Source organism: Podarcis tiliguerta (genome assembly GCF_965153285.1).
Source record: "Podarcis tiliguerta genome assembly, chromosome: 6".
Classification (NCBI taxonomy): domain Eukaryota; kingdom Metazoa; phylum Chordata; class Lepidosauria; order Squamata; family Lacertidae; genus Podarcis; species Podarcis tiliguerta.
In genome coordinates this window covers 49,246,870-49,267,004 of record NC_139539.1, presented here as the reverse complement: position 1 = coordinate 49,267,004, position 20,135 = coordinate 49,246,870, and the positions used below count along the sequence as shown (strand labels likewise).

The 20,135-nt window shown below is 48.5% G+C and overlaps 1 protein-coding gene across 3 annotated transcripts; it reads right to left on the bottom strand.

The window, feature by feature from the left end:
- Positions 1-96: 96 nt before the first annotated feature.
- B4GALT2 (beta-1,4-galactosyltransferase 2) lies at positions 97-16,203 on the bottom strand. Of its 3 annotated transcripts, none has more exons than XM_083446115.1 (7): positions 15,838-16,203; positions 8,009-8,385; positions 6,362-6,597; positions 5,273-5,463; positions 3,517-3,639; positions 3,003-3,107; positions 97-1,648 (listed from the first exon to the last, which is right to left on the bottom strand). In XM_083446115.1, the coding sequence occupies exons 2-7, from the start codon at positions 8,316-8,318 to the stop codon at positions 1,498-1,500; spliced, it is 1,116 nt and encodes a 371-aa protein (XP_083302241.1). In that variant the 5' UTR covers positions 8,319-8,385; positions 15,838-16,203; the 3' UTR covers positions 97-1,497. The 3 variants fall into 3 exon arrangements, with proteins under 3 accessions (XP_083302241.1, XP_083302242.1, XP_083302243.1); XM_083446116.1 differs by lacking the exon at positions 15,838-16,203 and adding an exon at positions 15,380-15,576; XM_083446117.1 differs by lacking the exon at positions 3,517-3,639 and having other exon boundaries at positions 15,838-16,078.
- Between the last annotated feature and the right edge of the window lie 3,932 nt (positions 16,204-20,135).

Below are 20,135 nucleotides of genomic sequence, written 5' to 3'. Positions count from 1 at the left end.
TTTAATTCTTAATTTTGTACCTTGCCAAGATAGATTGCATAAACCTGCAGTGTTACCTCTATCCACAGACCCCACCTGAATCCCATAGGCAAGGAGTCTCCCAAGTTTTGAAACTTTATTGAATACAAAAGTCTGATCGTAGTGACCAGTGCTGCATTCACCATAGGCTTGAAAAGGGATCAAAACATTCAAATGTACAAAAGTCACCAACACCTGGGCTGCGCAACACACTGGTGCCTGGCTTCAAGCCTGGCCCAGCTGCCATCCCAAAGTGGACCGGCGCAGGAGATTCTACCTGCCAGGCACCATAACCAGAGATGAGGGACACCAGCAGCTTCCTAGCTCCAGGTATTAGGCACACGGCCACCATGTGTCATGAGCAGACGGTCGGACCCAGGGGCCTGGCCTCAGGTGGTGGCAGATGGCAGCTTGACAAAGAGGGCACGATGAGTGGTCAACGGCAGGTTGCCTGGCAGATGGCGGGAAGGTTGATTGGTGAGTGAGGGTTGGTATGGGGTAAGTGGGTTGGAGGTGAGAGGTAGGGGACAGGCAGCAAGAAGCTAACTTCACCTTCCTCTGTTCTGTAGCCATGGCCATAGGCCCATTGGTGCCTGTAAAAAAGAGAAGCCAGCCCACACCAGAGAGTAGGCCAAACCATGCCATTTTGATTCCATCCTTGCTGAGAAGTGAAGCACACACTGCCCAACCAATATTCCCCATTCACAGACAGAAGAGCAAACACTGCTAGGAAGAATGACCTGTTGTCCCTTGACAGACAGGCTACCTGTCACACTAACCCAGGAAGCACTCAAGTATTCTAATGAGGGTTTTGTATAAAACGCCCCTGTGTTACTGGAGCCAGAAGTGACACCCAGGGCCCAGCAGGGGGACAGCACCAAGCCATGAATGGAGGTGGGCAGTGGCCAGGCCCATGAGAGCTTCTCCTTTGGAAGAGCTTCTCCTCAGCTGGGCACGAGTGAACCACCTGGACACCTTGCGAGCTGGCATTTGTCGTAAGGCCAGGCCACCCCCTGGAAGGAAGGCTCAAACGGCACTCTTGCACACTGAGAGGAAAGGAAAACAACTACCTGTACTGTACTTCCGGGATCCTTAAGGGATGCCGCTCTGTGAAAAGTTCTGGGAGAGGATAGGGAGGTTCAAGAACCTGCACAAGGTTTCTCTGCCCTCAGTGCCTTCCAGCCAGGAGTGGGGCTTGGCTGTGCCCAGGACCCCTAAGCGCTGCGCCAGGCACCATGACACACTCGCACTTCCTCCCCAACCTGTGAAGGGCACTGTGGAGAACTGACTAGTGATCAGGAGATGGGCTTCAGCCAAAGGCTGGGGCAAGGCGAAGGTGTAGTCTTGGCCTTTCCCGCATCCCCACAAAGGAGGCAGACAGCTCCTCCAAGCCAGGACACAGTCCTCTGAACCAGTCAGGGCTGGGATCCGCACAGCTCCTCATGCATGGGGCCATGGGCAGAGCCAGGCAGCAAAGAGTCAGCCCCGAGGGGGGCGTGGTGGTGGGCGGCCAATCTCCACGGTTACATTGGTGTACATGGGACGACGAACCACCTCCACCAGGCGGTACTGAAGCGAGCCAATGCCATCGCGTTTCATGGTCACCTTGGTATTCTGGATTTTGGTGAACCTGCCAGGAGAACCAGAGAAAAACTCATCTTACACATGAAAGTAGGCAGTTAGGTTAATTCAAGTTAAACCTACAAGCCATTCCTTGATGAATGGAATAGAGCAGGCTTCCTCAACCTTGGCCCTCCAGATGTTTCGAGACTACAATTCCCATCATCCCTGACCACTGGTCCTGCTAGCTAGGGATCATGGGAGTTGTAGGCCAAAAACATCTGTAGGGCTGAGTTTGAGGAAGCCTGGAATAGAGAGTCTAATGACAGCTCAGGCCACTTGGAAGGATTTTGGGTAGAGCCTTACGTGACATTATCCACGCACAATAAAGCAATTTCTTATGTCAGATTTCCAGCATACAAAGCACTGTGGGACTTCCGAAATGAAATTGTGTCTTCTGAACACATGAACGGACAGTCACCATGCACAGCCCTTCCAGGTTGAAAGTCCCAAGTAACAGAGTGAGCTTCTCCACCCAGAGCTCAGCTGTAAAACAACAGTCCCTGTCAAATGATATAGCAAGGTTGCAAAGTGTGATGGCGTCATAGGATCCGGGAGGGCCATGGATGGTGACTGCATTTAGTTCTCATGATAGGTGATTACTACCACCACACAACCTTCTCAAGTGGAATGTCAGGGTCTCATGAAATACGGTTTAGTGTATTGCCCTGAAACCATGCCAGCTGTGGCTTTTCTCTGGTTCCAGACAATAAATGGTAGGGCACAGGACAGGAGTCTCTCTCTCTTTTCTTGCCTAAAACTAGCAGAACATAGCAGAACCTGGTGCATGGTTGGGACTCTGATTCATGTCTGTGTCTCTTAGAAGTAAGAGGCAGAGAGTGGAATTAAAATGGGGGGTAGGTCAGAAAGAGAGGAACGCACACGCAGTAATAGAAAACACTCTCTGGGGGAAGGCTAAGGACTTGTAGGCTATCTTGGTTTGTCTCATGGTCATTCTCTGGCGAACCAGAGCAGTGCACGGAAATGCCGTTTACCTTCCCGCCGGAGCGGTACCTATTCATCTACTTGCACTTTGACGTGCTTTCGAACTGCTAGGTTGGCAGGAGCAGGAACCAAGCAACAGGAGCTCACCCCGTCGTGGGGATTTGAACCGCCAACCTTCTGATCAGCAAGTCCTAGGCTCTGTGGTTTAACCCACAGAGCCACCAGCGTCCCTCGAGGTGCAGAGTAGTATGCTATAAAAGGGAAGAGGCTTCTGGAAGATTATTTTCCATTGGAAATCAGGATGGAAAGCCATTATGTGCCCTGGAAAATGGTGCAGAAATTTTGTGGGAGCTTTCCATCTCCTTATGTAGCTTGCAATGGACTAGGTAGGGAGCTAGCAAGCACATTGTCTTTCTCACCGCTGGGGATTGGGCTCATTGTGTCGGTCACGCTCGTGCTTGATCATGCGGTAGCGCCCAATGCGGGCATCAGGACGTGACACTTTCATGCCATTAAGCGAGATCCTGTGCAAAGAAAAAGTGCAGCTCAAAGATCAGCAGACAGGTCGGGGGCAAACTCTAAATAAAGCAGGAGTTAGTCCTCACCCTCCAGTCCTCAGCACCCCCAACCCCTTCTGGCTTTCAGAGTATTGGCTCCCCAGGCCTGCTATTTGGCCCTGATTGTTATGTGCTGTGGAATACCTACCTGCCTATGTCCTCCTCTCTCAGATTTGGGAGCATTGTTATAGAAAAGGCAGGTGTTGCATATTGCCACCTGCCATTTGCACAGCTACCCCACCCCAGAAGAGAATGCTGTTCCCTGCCACTCAGCACATTCCCAGGAGACACCACATGGAAAAACAGACTACATGGCTACTACAACCAACTTGCAGAGAACAAGTTCTGGCTAGGCTTGGCCCAGCCTCTCACGCACCGGTTAAAGATGTCGTCATCTTCCCCACCCCAGCCCCAGTACTCGTTAGGGAAGCCATTGATCTTCAGAAACTGTGTCTTGCTCAGGCCAGAGACACCTCCGAAGTAGCCAGAGTATGGCAGCCTGCAGAGGACAAGCAGGAGAGATGGGAATCAGTCAAGCCACGAATGGGTTCAGGAGCACAGAACCTGGGTGGTCCAAGCTACACCTGACACAGTCTAAATCCCAGTTTCCAAATCAGCCATGTGATGGCAACCCATTGCTCCCACTGCATCAGGTCTCTCCTAAATCCTTCCCATTTCCCTTCTCCTTAGCTGGAATGCAGGATTCCATTTTATACACACTATACCTCCTCCATCTCCTTTTGCCATGTTTGGCAGGTAAGAATATAGGCAACACAGAACATTCACGTGGGCATCCTGTCTGCTTGTTTACATCACCTTCATATAGGTTTTGCAAGCGCCCATTCCATAATGTAGTATCACAAGGACTTCCCTGGAGCATTTCATCTAATATAAGAGGCAGCAAAGTTTAAATTAGGGGTGTGCACCAAACAGAAGATTCAGTTTGGACCTTGAGTCAGTACTTCAGAAAACAACATGCCTAAGTCCCAAGTGCTTCTGAGTTGGGGAAAAACAAGATTTCATTTCCCCTCATTCACTATTGGGTTGTTGTTGTTTTTTAAGCTATACCTTTCCCCCTTTTTACAGTGGATAAAATTTGCAGGCACATTAGCCGCTCCACAGCAGATTCAGCCAGCCAAATAATTCCAGGGTGGGGATTTTTTCTGTCAGGTACCTTTGAAATTTGATGGTTATTTTTCTAAGGAAACCTTTCCCCCTCCCCCACTATTGGATGAAATTTGCAGGCATCAGAGTCTCCAAGAAAGATGAATCCTGTCAAATTTCTGAACGATAGCTTCATTGGTTTTCCCACAAGGACAGCCTTCACAGTTTGGGAGGGGTAAAAAGTGTCCACTTAAACTTCCCATGTCTTTTGAGGGCAATTGTTCGGAAAGCAGACATGAAAGAAGTTTCCCTAGGTATGAAACTTGCCAATGGCAGACAAATTGGTTCAATTTTTGTGAACTAGGGACTTTTAAAGTTGATCTTGGGGTTCAGGGGACAGAACTAAAAGGGATTTCCTTTCCTCCCCACAAAGCACTGGGGTTGAAGACTCCAGGTGAACTCATTCCCTCTGGCTACAAGCTTGACCTGTCAGTCACAGCAGAATTCACCCCCCCCCAATTACCCTGGCATTTGTTCTACTTTTCTACTTCAGCCATTCCACACCCCTTCTGCTAAAGTTAGCTACATTAGTTTTGGTTTCAGCAGACAATTGTCAGAGTTGTCACGGTGCCATGAGGCACTTTGGGAAATCCCCATTTTGTCTCTGGATCCCTGAAGAGGTTCCACTTTGTCTCGGACCATCCCAGAATCCCTGCAAAGCACCCTGCTTTGGCTGGGGATTGATCCAAAGCTGTTGTATATTCCCACTTTTAAGTACAAAAACCCTGCAAATTATGAAGAAATGGGACATGGTAGTCTTAAGAATGGGGGAGGTTCCTGTACTGCAATCTAGATAAGAAACACATTTCACAGCTTGCAGGTCCCCACAAGGTCCAAGCCAACACAGAATGAGAGCACATATGTGTGCAATAAAGTCATATATTCCTCCTTCCATTTTGCCTCTGACACTCTGAACAATTTCAAGGGGCCACTGGCATCTCAAAAAAGATCAAAGTGCACAAACTCACCGGAAGCCAAACTTATCCATGGCAACAGCAAAGTGCCGGGGTTGGTCATAACAGCGATAGAGATTCCGGTCATCCATGGGCACCAGGTCAACGTCGCTGAAGATGAAGCAGTCATAGCTCTCATCATCTCGAAGGGCTTCTAGGAAGCCCACATTCAACAGCTTAGCTCGGTTAAAGGTGTCTTCACCAAACTGTATGGAAAGATAATGAAGGGCGGGGTCACATCAACTGCCACGACCCTCTTACTCTTTCTTACCTGATGCAGCTGGCCGCCCTCTCTCTTGAGGAGGAGGAGTTTGGATTTGATATCCCGCTTTATCACTACCCAAAGGAGTCTCAAAGCGGCTAACAATCTCCTTTCCCTTCCTCCCCCACAACAAACACTCTGTGAGGTGAGTGGGGCTGAGAGACTTCAGAGAAGTGTGACTGGCCCAAGGTCACCCAGCAGCTGCATGTGCAGGAGCGGAGACGCGAACCCGGTTCCCCAGATTACGAGTCTACCGCTCTTAACCACTAAACCACACTGGCTCTTGTTACATTTCATTGTGAATAACATTCTATTTTTTTTTTCTTTTCTAGAACTGTTCTATCTCACTTTATAGATCTTGCAAAGCCCCATCAACTGTATTTCAGGTTTATCGTCATTTTAAACGAGAAGCAAGTGAGAAGCATCTACATCACATTCCACACTTACCATAGGTGCAAAGTTCATGGTGCATTGTAAGGCCCACACTCTGCTTCCCCCACAAAGCAGGAAGCCTTTGCTTCCAATCAGAACAGAGAGGCATATATTCATGAAAACTAACATACCGCTTTCCCTAATCAGGTTCCTCTCAAGGGAACCGGATGGCACTATGTTCTAAATCCAACCATCTTGCTCTCTTCCGCATCAGTGGTGCCATTAGGACAGAACTTTGGGTCAGATATCCAGGCCCTACTCCTTCTGCTTTGGAGGACAGCAGGGCTGGAACACCATATTTTGAAGTAATGCACATTACCATCTGAAAGGGATATCCATGAAACCATTCAGTCCAGAATGCTCAATGACCCAACTGCACCACTGCCCCCACATTATCATTTTCTACGCACCTGGTTAATTATATAGATGCCGTAAGACACCTTCTGGCGCCGTAGAATCGGGTGCAAGTAGTGCAGCCAGTACTTGAGGTGGTGCTCCCGGTGCCGGAACGGAATGAGGATGGCCACCTTCTGGCGAGGCACACAGTCTGGGGGAGAATACTTGCCACCCTCCCGCACATCTGGGTTTTCCCGTTGCACCCGCTCCATGCTCATGGGAGTGCTGAACTCGATAAGGAGCCGGCCCACTGCAGGAGAAAGGACTCCATTATCTATGCATCAGCCACAGCCTCTTGACTTACACAAACAGCTCATGTCCCTTTCACTAGCCAAGTTGGCGGGGCACTGCCCAGAAAAAAATCAGCAAAGAAACCAAAAAACCAAAACATGTATCAAGCACAGAGACAGCAAACAGTCAAAGCAGAGTTAACTCGAATACCCAGCTAAGTGATTCAGAGTTAACAGGAAAGGTTGTTGCTCGTTGCAGATTGCATTGTTTAATAAAAGTTTTAGCCCCAGTTAAATATCAATGGGACGTGGGTGGCGCTGTGGGTTAAAGCCTCAGCGCCTAGGGCTTGCCGATCGAAAGGTCAGCGGTTCAAATCCCCGTGGCGGGGTACGCTCCCGTTGTTCGGTCCCAGCGCCTGCCAACCTAGCAGTTCGAAAGCACCCTTAAAGTGCAAGTAGATAAATAGGTACCGCTTTATAGCGGGAAGGTAAACGGCGTTTCCATGTGCGGCTCTGGCTCGCCAGAGCAGCGATGTCACGCTGGCCACGTGACCCGGAAGTGTCTTCGGACAGCGCTGGCCCCCGGCCTCTTTGAGTGAGATGGGCGCACAACCCTAGAGTCTGTCAAGACTGGCCCATACGGGCAGGGGTACCTTTACCTTAAATATCAATACCAAAGCTTGTGCTTCAACTCTTTATCCACCTGTCAGGAATAAGGGTATTAAGTTCTCTATGCCTTAAATGTTTTACCCCCTAGGGTGAGGAGATGGTCTACTTTGGTCTTCACCAACCAGGTGCTCTCCTGATGTTTTTGCGCTACAAGTTTCAGCAGCAGCAACCATGTTGTAGTCCAATACATCTGGAGGGCATCAGGTGAGTGAAAGCTGGTCTACTTCATGCATCATTCATTCGAAGAGATCAGCATAAGAAGGAGCTAACCCTTGTAGCCCCTACTAAGCCATGTCTGTGCAGAAGCTGAGCCCTTTCCCCAATTACTTGTAGCCCACTTGCAGAAAGGCACCAGCTAGGTACAGTGGGGCTGGGAAAGAGACAAGGAGTTGCCATGGCAAAAAAGGAAATAATAAGTCCGCTATCTGATCACTGTAAATATACTAAGAACGCTATTCAGTTTGCCAGCTTTCAACAAATACTGTCCACATATTCCCAACTGCTTTTCCACTGCAGGATTGGCTCCAATGGTGGAGGCTATTGGAGCCTATGATTTGCAATACCATGCCTGTTCTGCAGATTCCTAGATCTTCTAGTTCCTATTATCAGGAGCCAAAGCCACTTGACATATTTGCATTGACAGGGAAACAGCAGGTGGCAAGCAGGGCACAAATAAACCCAATAACTGCAATACAGTTTCCCCACTAAAGGGCCTTCTGTAGGACACGGCATGAGGCAGACAGAGCTCGTCTGTAATCTTACCTAGGCCAGGAGGCATCTCTGGGCAAGGTGGTAAGGGCTTCTCGGTGACAGTGCTGTTCATACTGACGGACTTCACACTCGGGGCCAGGAGCTCAGGGCCCAGAGGCCCGGCGGTCCCGTTAGGCCGAGAGACGTTGACGTAGGGCAGAGTGCGGGAGGAGTTGCGCATATTGAAGCGGCTGAAAAAGTCCAGGCGCTGGGCATAGACATCAAAGTAGAGGATCATGATGATGAGGAAGTGCAGTAAACATAAGAGCAGCACAGCTTTGCAGATCCTCTCCAGGGTCACTCCCACCAGCAATCTGCTCATCTTCTGGGCACAGGCCAGCCAGCATCAGGGGGGCACAGTGTAGGGGGCTCTGGCCCAGGCACCAAGCCTGTTTGGGAAAGATGGAGGGGTCAGCAAATACACCTTCCCTACCAGCAGCACCCTCCAAACACTCTCATAAGAGCACAGTGTGTTAAAGGCAAGCAAGTACTACCCCTTCTGTCTTCCCCACAAATTTTGGGCATGTTTCATGGGGAAAGGGTGGCCATCCTATCACTACCATCACCCACAACCTGCAGAATGACTATGCATGCTTACACTATGGCATTGATTCCAGTCTAAGTAGATGAGCTTTTTCAATCTAATAACTCTCCTGACATTCTATCTCCCCCTATAAAGAAATGTTGGCAAATGGGCAAGAAGCAGCCCAGCCAAAGAAACAAAAACAAAAGAGATGAAGGGCTGGCACTCAACAAGGGGTTATTAAGAAGGAAGGAGAGGGCTTCCCACTTGCCAGCACTGATATCCTCCTGCCCTTAACATCAGAAATGAAAGAAGGGCAGATGTCCCTTGAGCTTTGGGGAGGGCAGACACAGGAATCAAGAGGGGAATGATCCAAGTTAGGCACTGCATCCCTTTCCAGGGACCAGGGCCTGTCTTATCTCTCCAACAGCAACTCAGATACCAGCTCTGGAGCTAGACCTTTACCACACCAGACCAGCACCCCCTACGCCCCCTTTTCTGTATGCAATTATCCTTTGCTCCCTCAAAGACCTACATCCTGCACACACAGACATGACAGATCAATCACCCATCATCACACCTCTTATCAGAAAAGGCACCAGTTCCACAGCATTTGGAAGGGAACAATTCTCAACAGGAGCTTTATTTAAGAGGGGCTGTTCCACTTTCACTTTGAAATCCTGCCATCCCATGCTGGAGTCCCTTTTGTGTGTGTGGAGGGGGATAAAAAAAGGCAAGCTGGATCTAAGGCACAATTGCACACATGTGAAGAGTATCTGATCTTATCCTTATCAGCAGGATCTCCCCCCCCCCCATCTGTGAAAATGAATTTGTAGGATAATAGCAGAAAGCAGGCAGAAAGAACAGAACGCAGAGCAGGGCTGCACTCCTAGCCCCAATTATCTGAGTAAGCCCCACTGTGTTTAATAGGACTTAACTTCTGAATAGAAGGACGCGTGAGGTGCTGTGGTCTAAACCACTGACTCTAGGGCTTGCCAATCGGAAGGTCGGCAGTTTGAATCCCCACAACGGGGTGAGCTCCCGTTGTTCGGTTCCAGCTCCTATAGGCTGTTGAAAGCACATCAAAGTGCAAGTAGATAAATAGGTACTGCTCCAGCAGGAAGGTAAACGACTTTCCTTACGCTGCTCTGGTTTTGCCAGAAGCGGCTTAGTCACGCTGGCCACATGACCTGGAAGCTGTCTGCAGACAAACACTGGCTCCCTCGGCCTATAGAGCGAGATGAGTGCTGCAACCCCAGAGTTGTACACGACTGGACCTAATGGTCAAGGGTACCTTTACTTCTGAATAGGAATGGTTAGGATGGCACTCTCAGGATTCCCAAGGAGTCTAAGGTCTAACTAGAGAAGTAAATTTTCTGGAAAAATTGAAGCCATGATTTAAAAACCCAGGGTTTTTCCCACCACTACCTCAAAACAGACATTTCTGGGGACCCTGAAACATTTGCAATACTTTTTAAATGCACTATGCAGATTGAGGGGTGTTAGGGGAGGAGGAGTACCTCTGGCAGGTGACTTGTAAAGCTCTTTCTGGGAAAGTTTGTCCACATTTGGTTCCTACCCTGCACTCAGCTCTCACCTGTGGCTCCTATAGGCTGTCAGAATGTGACAGTGGCACACTCCAGGAAATGGCTTCAACTGGCTGGCTAAAGCAGGTAAGGGTGGCCAATGGATCTCAAATCCTCAGTAAGTTAAGGACTTTCCCTGTATGCAAAGACTGGCTCCAATATGTTCAGCAGAAGAGACCAATAGTGGGCCAAATGGTCAAGAAGGCTGTAAGGAGCCTAGCATCTCTTTGGTTCTACCAGTTTATGAGGAGCAGGCAAAACACTATACAGAGGGAATAAATCATCAACATTATAGCAAGACAAAGAATATTATTGTCTCCTCCAGACCTCCAGTGTCAAGCAGACATAAAGCACTCAATTCCATAAAAAGAACTGAAAGGGGAAAAGAGGGTGACCAAGACTCAATGGATACTACATGGAATTTAATCAGTCTCATTTTCAGAGCTATTGCCATCAGTTCCCTCTTCTTAATATCTGTCATCATATTTATCAGAGACTTCTAAAACCTCTACTTTCTCCACTCACACCCACAGTCCTTTGAGGCCCAGGCAAGAGCACAGAAACAAACCCAACAACTGTGCCAACAAGAGGAAGCCCACAAGCAAAGTAACTGAATCTTTCACATGTCAATTGCAGTGCCTCACAGAGGTAGCAATGCAACTTGCTTTTGCATTTGAGAATTGTGCTTTCAGTGTGCAACTCATGACCTGCTTATTCTAAGTGTACAGGAATAATATTGTAAGGATCTTGTACTGTACAAAGTCTTACATAATAGTCTTCCTATTATGAAGTTTTTAGAAATCATTTTGGGGAGTAAAACTCTATCCACCATTCCAAAAGAAAATGTTTCATAAGCCTATTTTTTCACTTCAGGGGGCAGGGTAAGGCTTTTTGGTGTGGAACTGGGTATCCCCTCCAAATATTTTGTTTCCCCGCCTAGACCTTCACAATCCCTGTGAGGGAAAAGTGCAGGGTATAAATATATAATCATCATCACCATCTCAAGTTACTGTGCATGAAATATCAGCTTAAAAATAATAATAAACCTGCTCCTTTAATTCATTCTAGCTTTTTGAAATGTTAGGAAGTACTGAACATGGACTGTGTGTAAGTAGGTTTTGTTAGAACAGGGGTGGAGAACTTTTGGCCCTCCTGATGTTGCTGAAATACAACACCCATCATCCCTGTCCACTGTCCATTTCTGCGCTGGGGCTGATGGGTAGTTCAGAAACATCTGGAGGGTTCTGCATCCCTGTGTTAGAAGAAGAATAAAGTCTCTATAACAATAGATTTATTTATTTGGAGTCTTACCTTATGCCAAAGTCAAACATTTCACTGCACTCACTGCCATTGATGGAAGGAAATAGGAGTTTTCAAGTAACTACTTCAGGCACCAGGACAAAGCACCTGGCTCTCAGCTTAATACAGAGGAAAGTTATAATAAGCTGTTTCATTCAGGCAAATGCTGGGCTAATCACAAAGCATTTAGCACGTCAGACAGCTGCATATTCAGTACATTCACCCACATACCTTAATCCCATAAAATCTCTTTCATCCTTTGTGACTGAAACAGCAGACTTTCTGCCTTACTACTGCACTATAGAGTTCTATGACCCTCACAAAAAGGGAAGAAGCCAATAACTCTCTCCTTACATGGGGAGGCAGTGAATAACAGAATCATAGAATTGTAGAGTTGGAAGGGACCACGAGGATCATCTATTCTAGTCCAACCACCTGCAATGGAATCTTTCGCCCAACATGGGGCTTGAACCCTTGACCATGACCCTGAGATTATGAGTCTCATGCTCTTTTAATTGAGCTGTCAGAATAAATTTTTGGTGGTGGGTGTGGGAGTAGTCACTCTTTCCAAAATATGTATGCACAAGAAAACACTCCTGTATTCATTTTACAACAATCAGTTGATCATCACTACTTCCTTCTGCCTCCAGATTCACAATGACTGTGGGCAGTGTCCAACGCTCCTGTTCCACTGGTACAAAAGACCTTGTGCTAATGGAATGGAACCTCCTCTCCCATTCAGCTCCGCATACACTCTCAAAATCAGCTCTGGAGGATTGGGAAACCCTCTGGAGAAGATTTTGGGGGAACACCAGGCGGAGGAGAAGAAACAGAAGTGCCACTGTTGCCAGCAGGACTCTGTTGATGCTGCTTTGGATGCAACCCTAACAGATAGGAATCTTCACTTCATCCAGGTCTAGATCACACAACCAACAGATTAAATTGTAACACTCTTCCTAAAGATCTATCATCTGACCTGAAGGTTTGGAGCGAGGTTGAATGCTTTCCCATGGGGAAAAATGCACCCACAAAGTAATGTAAATGTCAGGGAAAGCATGGATTTCTCCCAAACACCCACATTTCTATGTGCAGGGAGTTTTTATATCAGCTGTGAGCTAGGGGTTGAAAAGAGTTGAACTAAAACGACAGTGTTCACCCTGGCACACAAACCACAGCTTTTCACAACTTCTGAAATACATGCTGGGATAGAACAGAAGTCTTGAGTCCTGGATCTTTTGCACTAGGTCCTAGATCTCTTGCCCCCCTCTCTCTTTTTTTTCTTCAAACCCATTTTGCTTGCAGGCTAGCTTTCCCTTTGAAAGGGAGCCTAAATTTACACCTACACATGAACGGAAATTAACATATGCAAATATATATCATGGGCATGTGCCCTGAGTATTTTAAGGTCCTAGTAATGCCCCTGAGTATGTTTATTGTGAATGCAGCAGAGTGGAAAAAGGATTTATAAGGCACTCTCATTTAATTTTAACCTTGCATGTCCCAAACACCCTACTTACTTGCTCCAGGACACAGTGAGCAACAATTCCCACTCCAGAGATTCACACATCTCACCTGCCACTACGGCACACCCAACAAAGCATACACTAAGGAGAGCTCAAGAGCAGAAGACAACATAGCCAGGGGCATTCTGATGGTTCAGGGAATGAATGAAACCCCGTACAAATTTGCAGCTTCCTTGCCAAACCAACTGACACCAGCACCACTGCTGTATATGGGTCATGCTCCAAGCAGAAGCGGGCTGCAGAGCACATCACATTGGTCTCAGGGCCATGTAGCTTCCTAACGGTTTGCAATGGGCCGGGTGCACTTGCTCTACTCCAACCACATTGCAGAGCTGGAATCTCAAAAGTAGCCATTTCTCAGAACGTGTGCCAGGACAGCATCCCAGTGTCTTGCTGAGTCTGCTGGATGAATAACCTCACCAGAGTTTGCTCTATTTGTGGTGAAGATAACAAGGCCTTGCTTAAATGGAAGGGTGTGGGGAACCTCAGAGGCAGTTTTAAGGTAGCGCAGCCAGTTTGGCCGCACTAGGCACTGGCACCACAGGGGGGCACCACAACAGTGATGTAGAATGGGGCATGAGAGGGGGGCACCAAAGTTTAGCATCACACAGGGTGCCACTGAAATGTGGGGATCCAAAGTCTGCCACTGGGAACCTGAAGATTAAGAAAACCAGTCCAGACACATCCTTGTTCACAATAAGATGGCTCCTCTTAAGGAACAAAATATCTCAAAACAGAATATGTGGATACACATTGGCATCCCTAGAACCACTATGTTTTACCTGTCAACCTGATGTCTCTTGTCCTAAAGCAGCCCTTGTCAACATAGCACCCTCCAAAGTTTTGAACTATAACTCCCAAACAGCCCTAGATGGCACATGCTAGCTGGGTCTGGTAAAGTTGTGGTCCATCATGTAATTCCTTCAAAATTGTGGCTTTGCTGCACTCTGGCTAGTGGAGTGGGTGCCAAAGGAATATAATTATCTCCTCCCAGGAGCTTTGCTGGTCCCCGAGTTCATCCTCAGATACTTCCTTTGCCAACCTACATCCACTGCATTCAAGAAAACCCCTGGCCTCCTCTCACACAAGAGGATGAGAAACAGAGGCAGAAGTCAGAAACTGCTTAAGTGGCAACTTGGCCCGTGTGTCAGAGACAGCTCATCTCTGGGGCAAGAAAGACTATTTGTGAAGCTAGTACACATTGCAGGAGCCCATTAGCCACCATCTTATTCCTAGGATATTATCTACAGCAGCCTCTTAAATGAGATGGCATCCCAGGTCTGCCTGTGTTTTCCCTCACAGGAGTCTCTCCATTCCTTTCCCCTCGATTAAGTATGTAGCTGGATATCCCATTGTACAAACAGAGTGCAGGCAAGCTGTGCAAAATACAAGTTAGCAAAGCTGGAGAGATGGGCTTTTGCAATGTTAACAATCCACTAATGGAGCCAGACTGCAGCTGGGCTGCTCCTTGGCTGTGAATAATTTATCTGGAAATTCAGTCTTGTCTTCTGCCTGATGATCACCAGAGAGCAGACACCAATGTTTATACAATTTGTGGGCATTAAAAAATATCCAGGTTTTAACTGGAGTCAGAAAACATAGTCTCGGGTCAATAATGTTCCTTGCTGACCTGACTTGGCATAAGCATCCCTAACAGTTACCTGTTTTGGAAAGTTACCTATCTACCTATCTGTGAAAACAGGAAAGTGAAACATTCGTAAATGGTGCCTGCAGGAAGGCACAGGCAGCACAGAGCCCCCTGCTTCCCAGGCACACACATTTCTAGGCTATATATAGCGCTAGCCCCTAGTCCCATATGGGCTCCCAAGGGGCAACAAAACCAGTTGGCTGAAGAGAAGCTCATGGGGAAGCTCTGGGAAAGGTAAGTGGATGCCAGCCAAGGGTTGCTGTTGTGTGTGTGTTTATTCCTCTCTTCTTCTTTTTTGGCAAAACTGATCCAAAAGACAGCAACAAGGCCATTCTGTTTCACACAGAGCACACAGCCTGGTAAACATATACAAGCTCCATTATTTTCTGCCTGGGCTGCCTTGGCTGTGAGGCCCCTCGTTCCTAAAAGCAGCTGCCCCTTCCCTTTTCCTAAGAGAAAGGCTACATTGTTTCTCCACGGATCCCCCTGCCTGGAACAGGAAATCCCCCGTCTTGTCAGGAACCTCAAACGGGTAGAAGAACCTCAAAAGTGATCCGGCCCAGAGGCGGAGGGGCTGAGAACAAGCTTGTGCAGCAGGTGCCAGAGCGCCCCCCTCCCCAATTCCCAGGCGGCCCAGACACAGCCCCAGCCTTTCTCTGCTCGAAGAAGCGCCTTGGGGATTGTGCAGGAGCCATCTTGGGGGAGGGGGAGCGAGGCTGGCTGGAGGAGGGGCTCAAGTGCCAGCATCCTAGAGATACGCGCAGACAGACAGCCAGAGGCACACCTTTACTCTCGCCCACGTACCTGCTTGTAAACAGACATCCGTGCACAACTGTTATCTAGAGACACGCATCTACGCTGCACACCAACGAGAACTGGTACACGCGAGAGCATCCATCCGCGCCTCTCGACACACCTATGCCCAAGCCCATCGGTCCACACAATACCCAGTTTGCCCAGGAGTGGGTGATCAGACGAAACATGGCTGAGGTGCCGGGGGAAGCGCCCCGCCTGGGGATGCGCCCCTGAACCCCGGAGGTGGGTGCAGGTGATGGAGGCGCCGAGAGGAGCCGTGTGAGGAGGACCTGCTGGGAACACACCCGGCCCCTTCTCCACAACAAAAGGAGGCTGGCGGCCGCAAAGGCAGGGTCTCTCTCTTCGCCCACCCGCCCGCCCGCCCGCGATGGGTGCAGCCCCTCTGGGCTCCCCGCGCCCGAGCAGCGGACTCCCTCCCCGGCTCGGCCCCGCTCGCTCCAGCTCACCGCCTGCTCGTTCCCGGCCGCGCCGTGCGCTCGTGGTGCCGCTGTCTCTCGGCGCCCGGGCCGGGCGGCTCAGGGGACGGCGCGGCGGCTCCCCCGGCCCCAGCCCAGCCCGGCCCGGCCTCAGAGCGGGCGGCTGCCCGGCCAGCTGCAACAGCGGCTCCTGCGCCCCATCCCGGGCAGCACAGCGGAGCCCAGGCAGGACGATGAGCGGCGCCCACACCGGGGAGCGGATCAGGCCTGCTTGGGCGCGCCGGCAGCTCCGCCTCCTGCGCGCTCAGCGCCGCCCCTGCCAGCTCCGGCCAGCCATTCCCAGCCAGCCCGCTCCCCGGGCCGCCGTCTCCGCCGCCGCCCTCGTCAGCCCCGTTTAGTGCAACAGGACGGGGGGCTGCTCTCCAAGAAGTCACGTGGGAGATTAGGGAACGCGGAGAGCGCGTCTTCGGGATTGGTGGAGATCACAGGTTCCTCGCCGGCTCTCAGTCCCGATCAGAGGAGAAGATCCTAGGGGGTGGGGTGGGCAGTACCCATTCATCACACACGACGCACTCCAGCCAAGGCATGAATCTCATCACCCAGTGGTGATGATGCTCACCTGAGGTTTGAACCGGCGATGTATTGACCTCCTCTGCCGATCTGTGATGTATTTCGTACTTGTTTTGTGAATCTCATGTTATTGTTGATTTTATGCTGTTCGTCGCCATGATATTTTCCCATAATGTCGACTGTACACACCATATTGCAAATAAAATAAATAGAATCGCATATATTAAACGTTGTGGGCTCAGCTCCATGGGACACACACGTTTTCAGTCGTGGGCTCTGGAGCATGTGAAGATGCAACAAGGGAACGGGTTTGACTGCATACAGAATGCATCTCCCTCCCTTCTAAATAGCCCACTCCTTTTTCTCACTTTTGAACTTAGCAGCAGGGCTCCCAGGTACGCAGGGTCCAGGCACGCAGAAATCTAGGCCCCACTCTTACAAAGGTACACCGAACAGGAGGAGTTGGGTTGCCACATCAAAAAAAGAAGGAGCATTTAGTTGGTATTCCAAAATTAATGTTTTCTGTGGTTGTGAGTTTTTGACATGCGAGATAGGGTGGTGGCCCATCTGTCCCTTCCACAGAGCTCGCCACCCTGACCCATTTTCTGTGGCACTGTGGTTCATCATAGGCCACTTACTAGTCCTGCCCGCCATGTTTTAAGCTAGAATATGGTGTTACTTAGGGTAACAAAAACCATCAGGGAGCCTGAGCCCAACTGGTGAAATGCAACAAACAAGGAAGTTTGGGCCTCCTTCCAATCTGCAGCTCTATAGAATTAAAAAAAAAATCTTGCTTTTAAGATTCCTTTCAAGTCTAGCGTACTGCAAAAGCAAAGGGGAAGGTCCTTCCATTTCCTGATGCCTCTCCACTCTTCTCTGAATTTGGCATATAAATGGTCAGGTGGCAAGTTTATAAGCACATCTGCTGAGGCCCCAGGACAGTGTTAACTGAATGTTTCCACTAAATGTGGCTTCACAGGACCTGCCTCTCAGCAGGGTTATATAGCCAGAAATGTAAAATGTGGCTGTCACCATGTTGGTGCTTGGTTAGGCAACTTGGAAATGAAGTGGAGATGCAAGGGAAATTCATGCTGCCGAAGGTATGATAGGGTGATGCCAATGCTGCCCACAGAAGCGGCACACAGAAGTCACACTTCTAGGCATGCTAGAGTAGAACAGAACCCAGCAAGTGGCAGTTGCCTCTCCCTGAAGCAAGCTCTGTATTAATAAGAACTTTGGGCTATCACTTGGATAAGGGGGTGCATAATCAGACCCATGGAATTTGGTAGGGTATAGATGTGCCTAACACCAGAGATTTGGGCTCTTCATTTCCAGCACTAATCAAAATATGCAAAATAAATAAAAATAAAGCATACATAATATGTAACTCATCAACTATAGCGAGGTATTAACTTGCTTAGGGTTTCCCAAAATGTCCATATGTTTAGGAGACTGTTATCCAACCTGTGCCTGCTAGTGCACTGTCACCTTCCTACCTGGCATGGACCATTCAAATGTTCTCTGTCTTGGTCTGTCTGTCTGCCGCCGCCCCCCCACCCCACCAGTTCAGTTCAATTTGTGACTCCTTCCTCCCAAAGTTTCTCTTTCCAGCTGTACTATAGAATGCTTTTGGGATACATTTCCAGGTAACTGTGAAATGAACCGAGCCTTCTTCATAAAGGACATTCTAGGAGAGGAGCTCATTAAATGAGAATATGGTTTGGCAGACATGCTACATGTTAACAGTGGTGAGAGGCCCAGGAAATTTGAACGATGAACTTGTCATAGTTACATATATTTAATACAAATGCATCTTTCTTTTTATTTCATCTCTGTATCCTTTTCTTTAATAAATAGGATTGAACTTTAACTTGGGTAAACTATGGCAGGGCTGATGGAACATCACCCTCTCTGAACATTTTTGAGCTGAGACAAGCAAATAAATGCCACTTGTTTGTATGTTACACTTCAGAATGGCTGTTCTTGCAACTACACAGGTAGGCCTTGGGAAGAACTCACAATAGACAGCACTGTCTATCTTAGCAGTGGCAGTCCAAGGTTCTTCTTTTTCTCCACTTGGTATCTTTTCAGTTGGAAATGCTAATTATTGAACCTGGGGCATTCTGCATGCAAAACACGTTTTCCTCCAGGGAACTATAACCTCTGCCAATAGGACTATGCTGCTGTTGCCAAGACAGTGCCATTGACACTAGCCTCCAAAATCTCCACACCCTAATGCCCTCAAGAATCATCAGGAAGTATTGTCTGTTCCTCACTAGAATTTGGAGAACCCTGTAAGTCCTGAACAAAGAGCTTCTTTTGTTTTTCTTCCCTCTCAGCCACCCAGCCCCACCCAGCCTTCCCCTCCAACTATCATGTAACGTAACCTAATGAGTTCAGTGCTTCCAGGCACTCTGCAAGCCATGCCAACATTCTTGCCCAAGCACATCTGAGCTCCTTCAGTCCCAGTGCAATATTGCGGGGCTCATGTGTTTATTATTCTCTCTCTGTGTGAGAGCTGTCAAGCTCCCCAGCTCTTCTTTACAGCTTTGCATGCCAGCCTAGTGTCTCGATCTGGTAATCTTTACCTTCCTACCACACCCAGCAACTTGCATGCTCATTAAGTGGGAGGCAGGATACAAATATTCTGGAAGACTCTCCCCACAACACCCACCCACGATGCTACAAGGATCCCTGCCAGCTCATTAGTCTGATGAGCCAGCTTGGCTCCTTATGCCGGGCACTCTACAAACATCCAAAGTGAGTGGATTTTCTGCATCTTACAGCAGATTTGCAGGGATGTGGCAGAATCACCCAGGGAGCCAACACTAAGCCAGCAAAAGCACAGTGATTGTACTTAAGCCTCCTAGAGAGGAAAAATGGAGGACTTCACTTTCACTCCTTGTGTAGGCTCAGGCCCAGTCTGCACCGCCTCAGAGGTCATCCACATGAGACACAGGACCTCATGGCACTAAGGAAAGAAACACCCTCAGAAAAATGGTGTGGCAAGATTCCTGAGGACAACAGCTCCTAACAGTGCTAGGAGGCAACACCATTTCAGTGTAGGAAAAAACACAGCAGGTGGCAGGTGGGGACTACAGAAGGGGCCTTCACCATTTTAGCACATCACTGGAATGCTTTCCCAAGAAAGCACACCTAGTGCCAACTACAATGCCTTTTTGATGTGACGCACATAGCCTTTTAATTTCCTAGACTTCCCCCCCCCCCAGCCTTTTAAATATCAGTTGAAGTGTTTTGTAGTTTGCTGCTGTTTTTATTTTCAAGCATTTGATTGTGCTACCACTTCCATTGCTCACTAGTCGGAATCTGTTCTTCTTTTAAGCTTTTATTACCATCAGCCTGGCACATAGCAGACAGGGCAGGACACACATTTGTTAAATAGAGAGAATTATCTGCAGCACAGAAACACGCAAGGCCAGTGTAAAGTTCCTAAAAAGCAATGGGCTTGCCAGGGTTATGCCTCTGCAAGATAAGCCACCTCAAGGCAGTAACCACAACATGTTTTGAGGGGGGGAATGTGGAGCTACAGTGTAGCAGGCCCTACTCATGCCACAGAACAGCAACCTGTCCTGATCTGAAGGAACCCTCACAACTTCTCCAGCATATTTCCAATGAGAATAAAGCCAAACTAGCCCATTTCTTGGAACAGTGACAGCTACTATGATTTCACATATGACAATCAGAATGTAGGTGTTTTGTTTGGATCAAGATTCATCTTGTGATACTGACTGCTCACC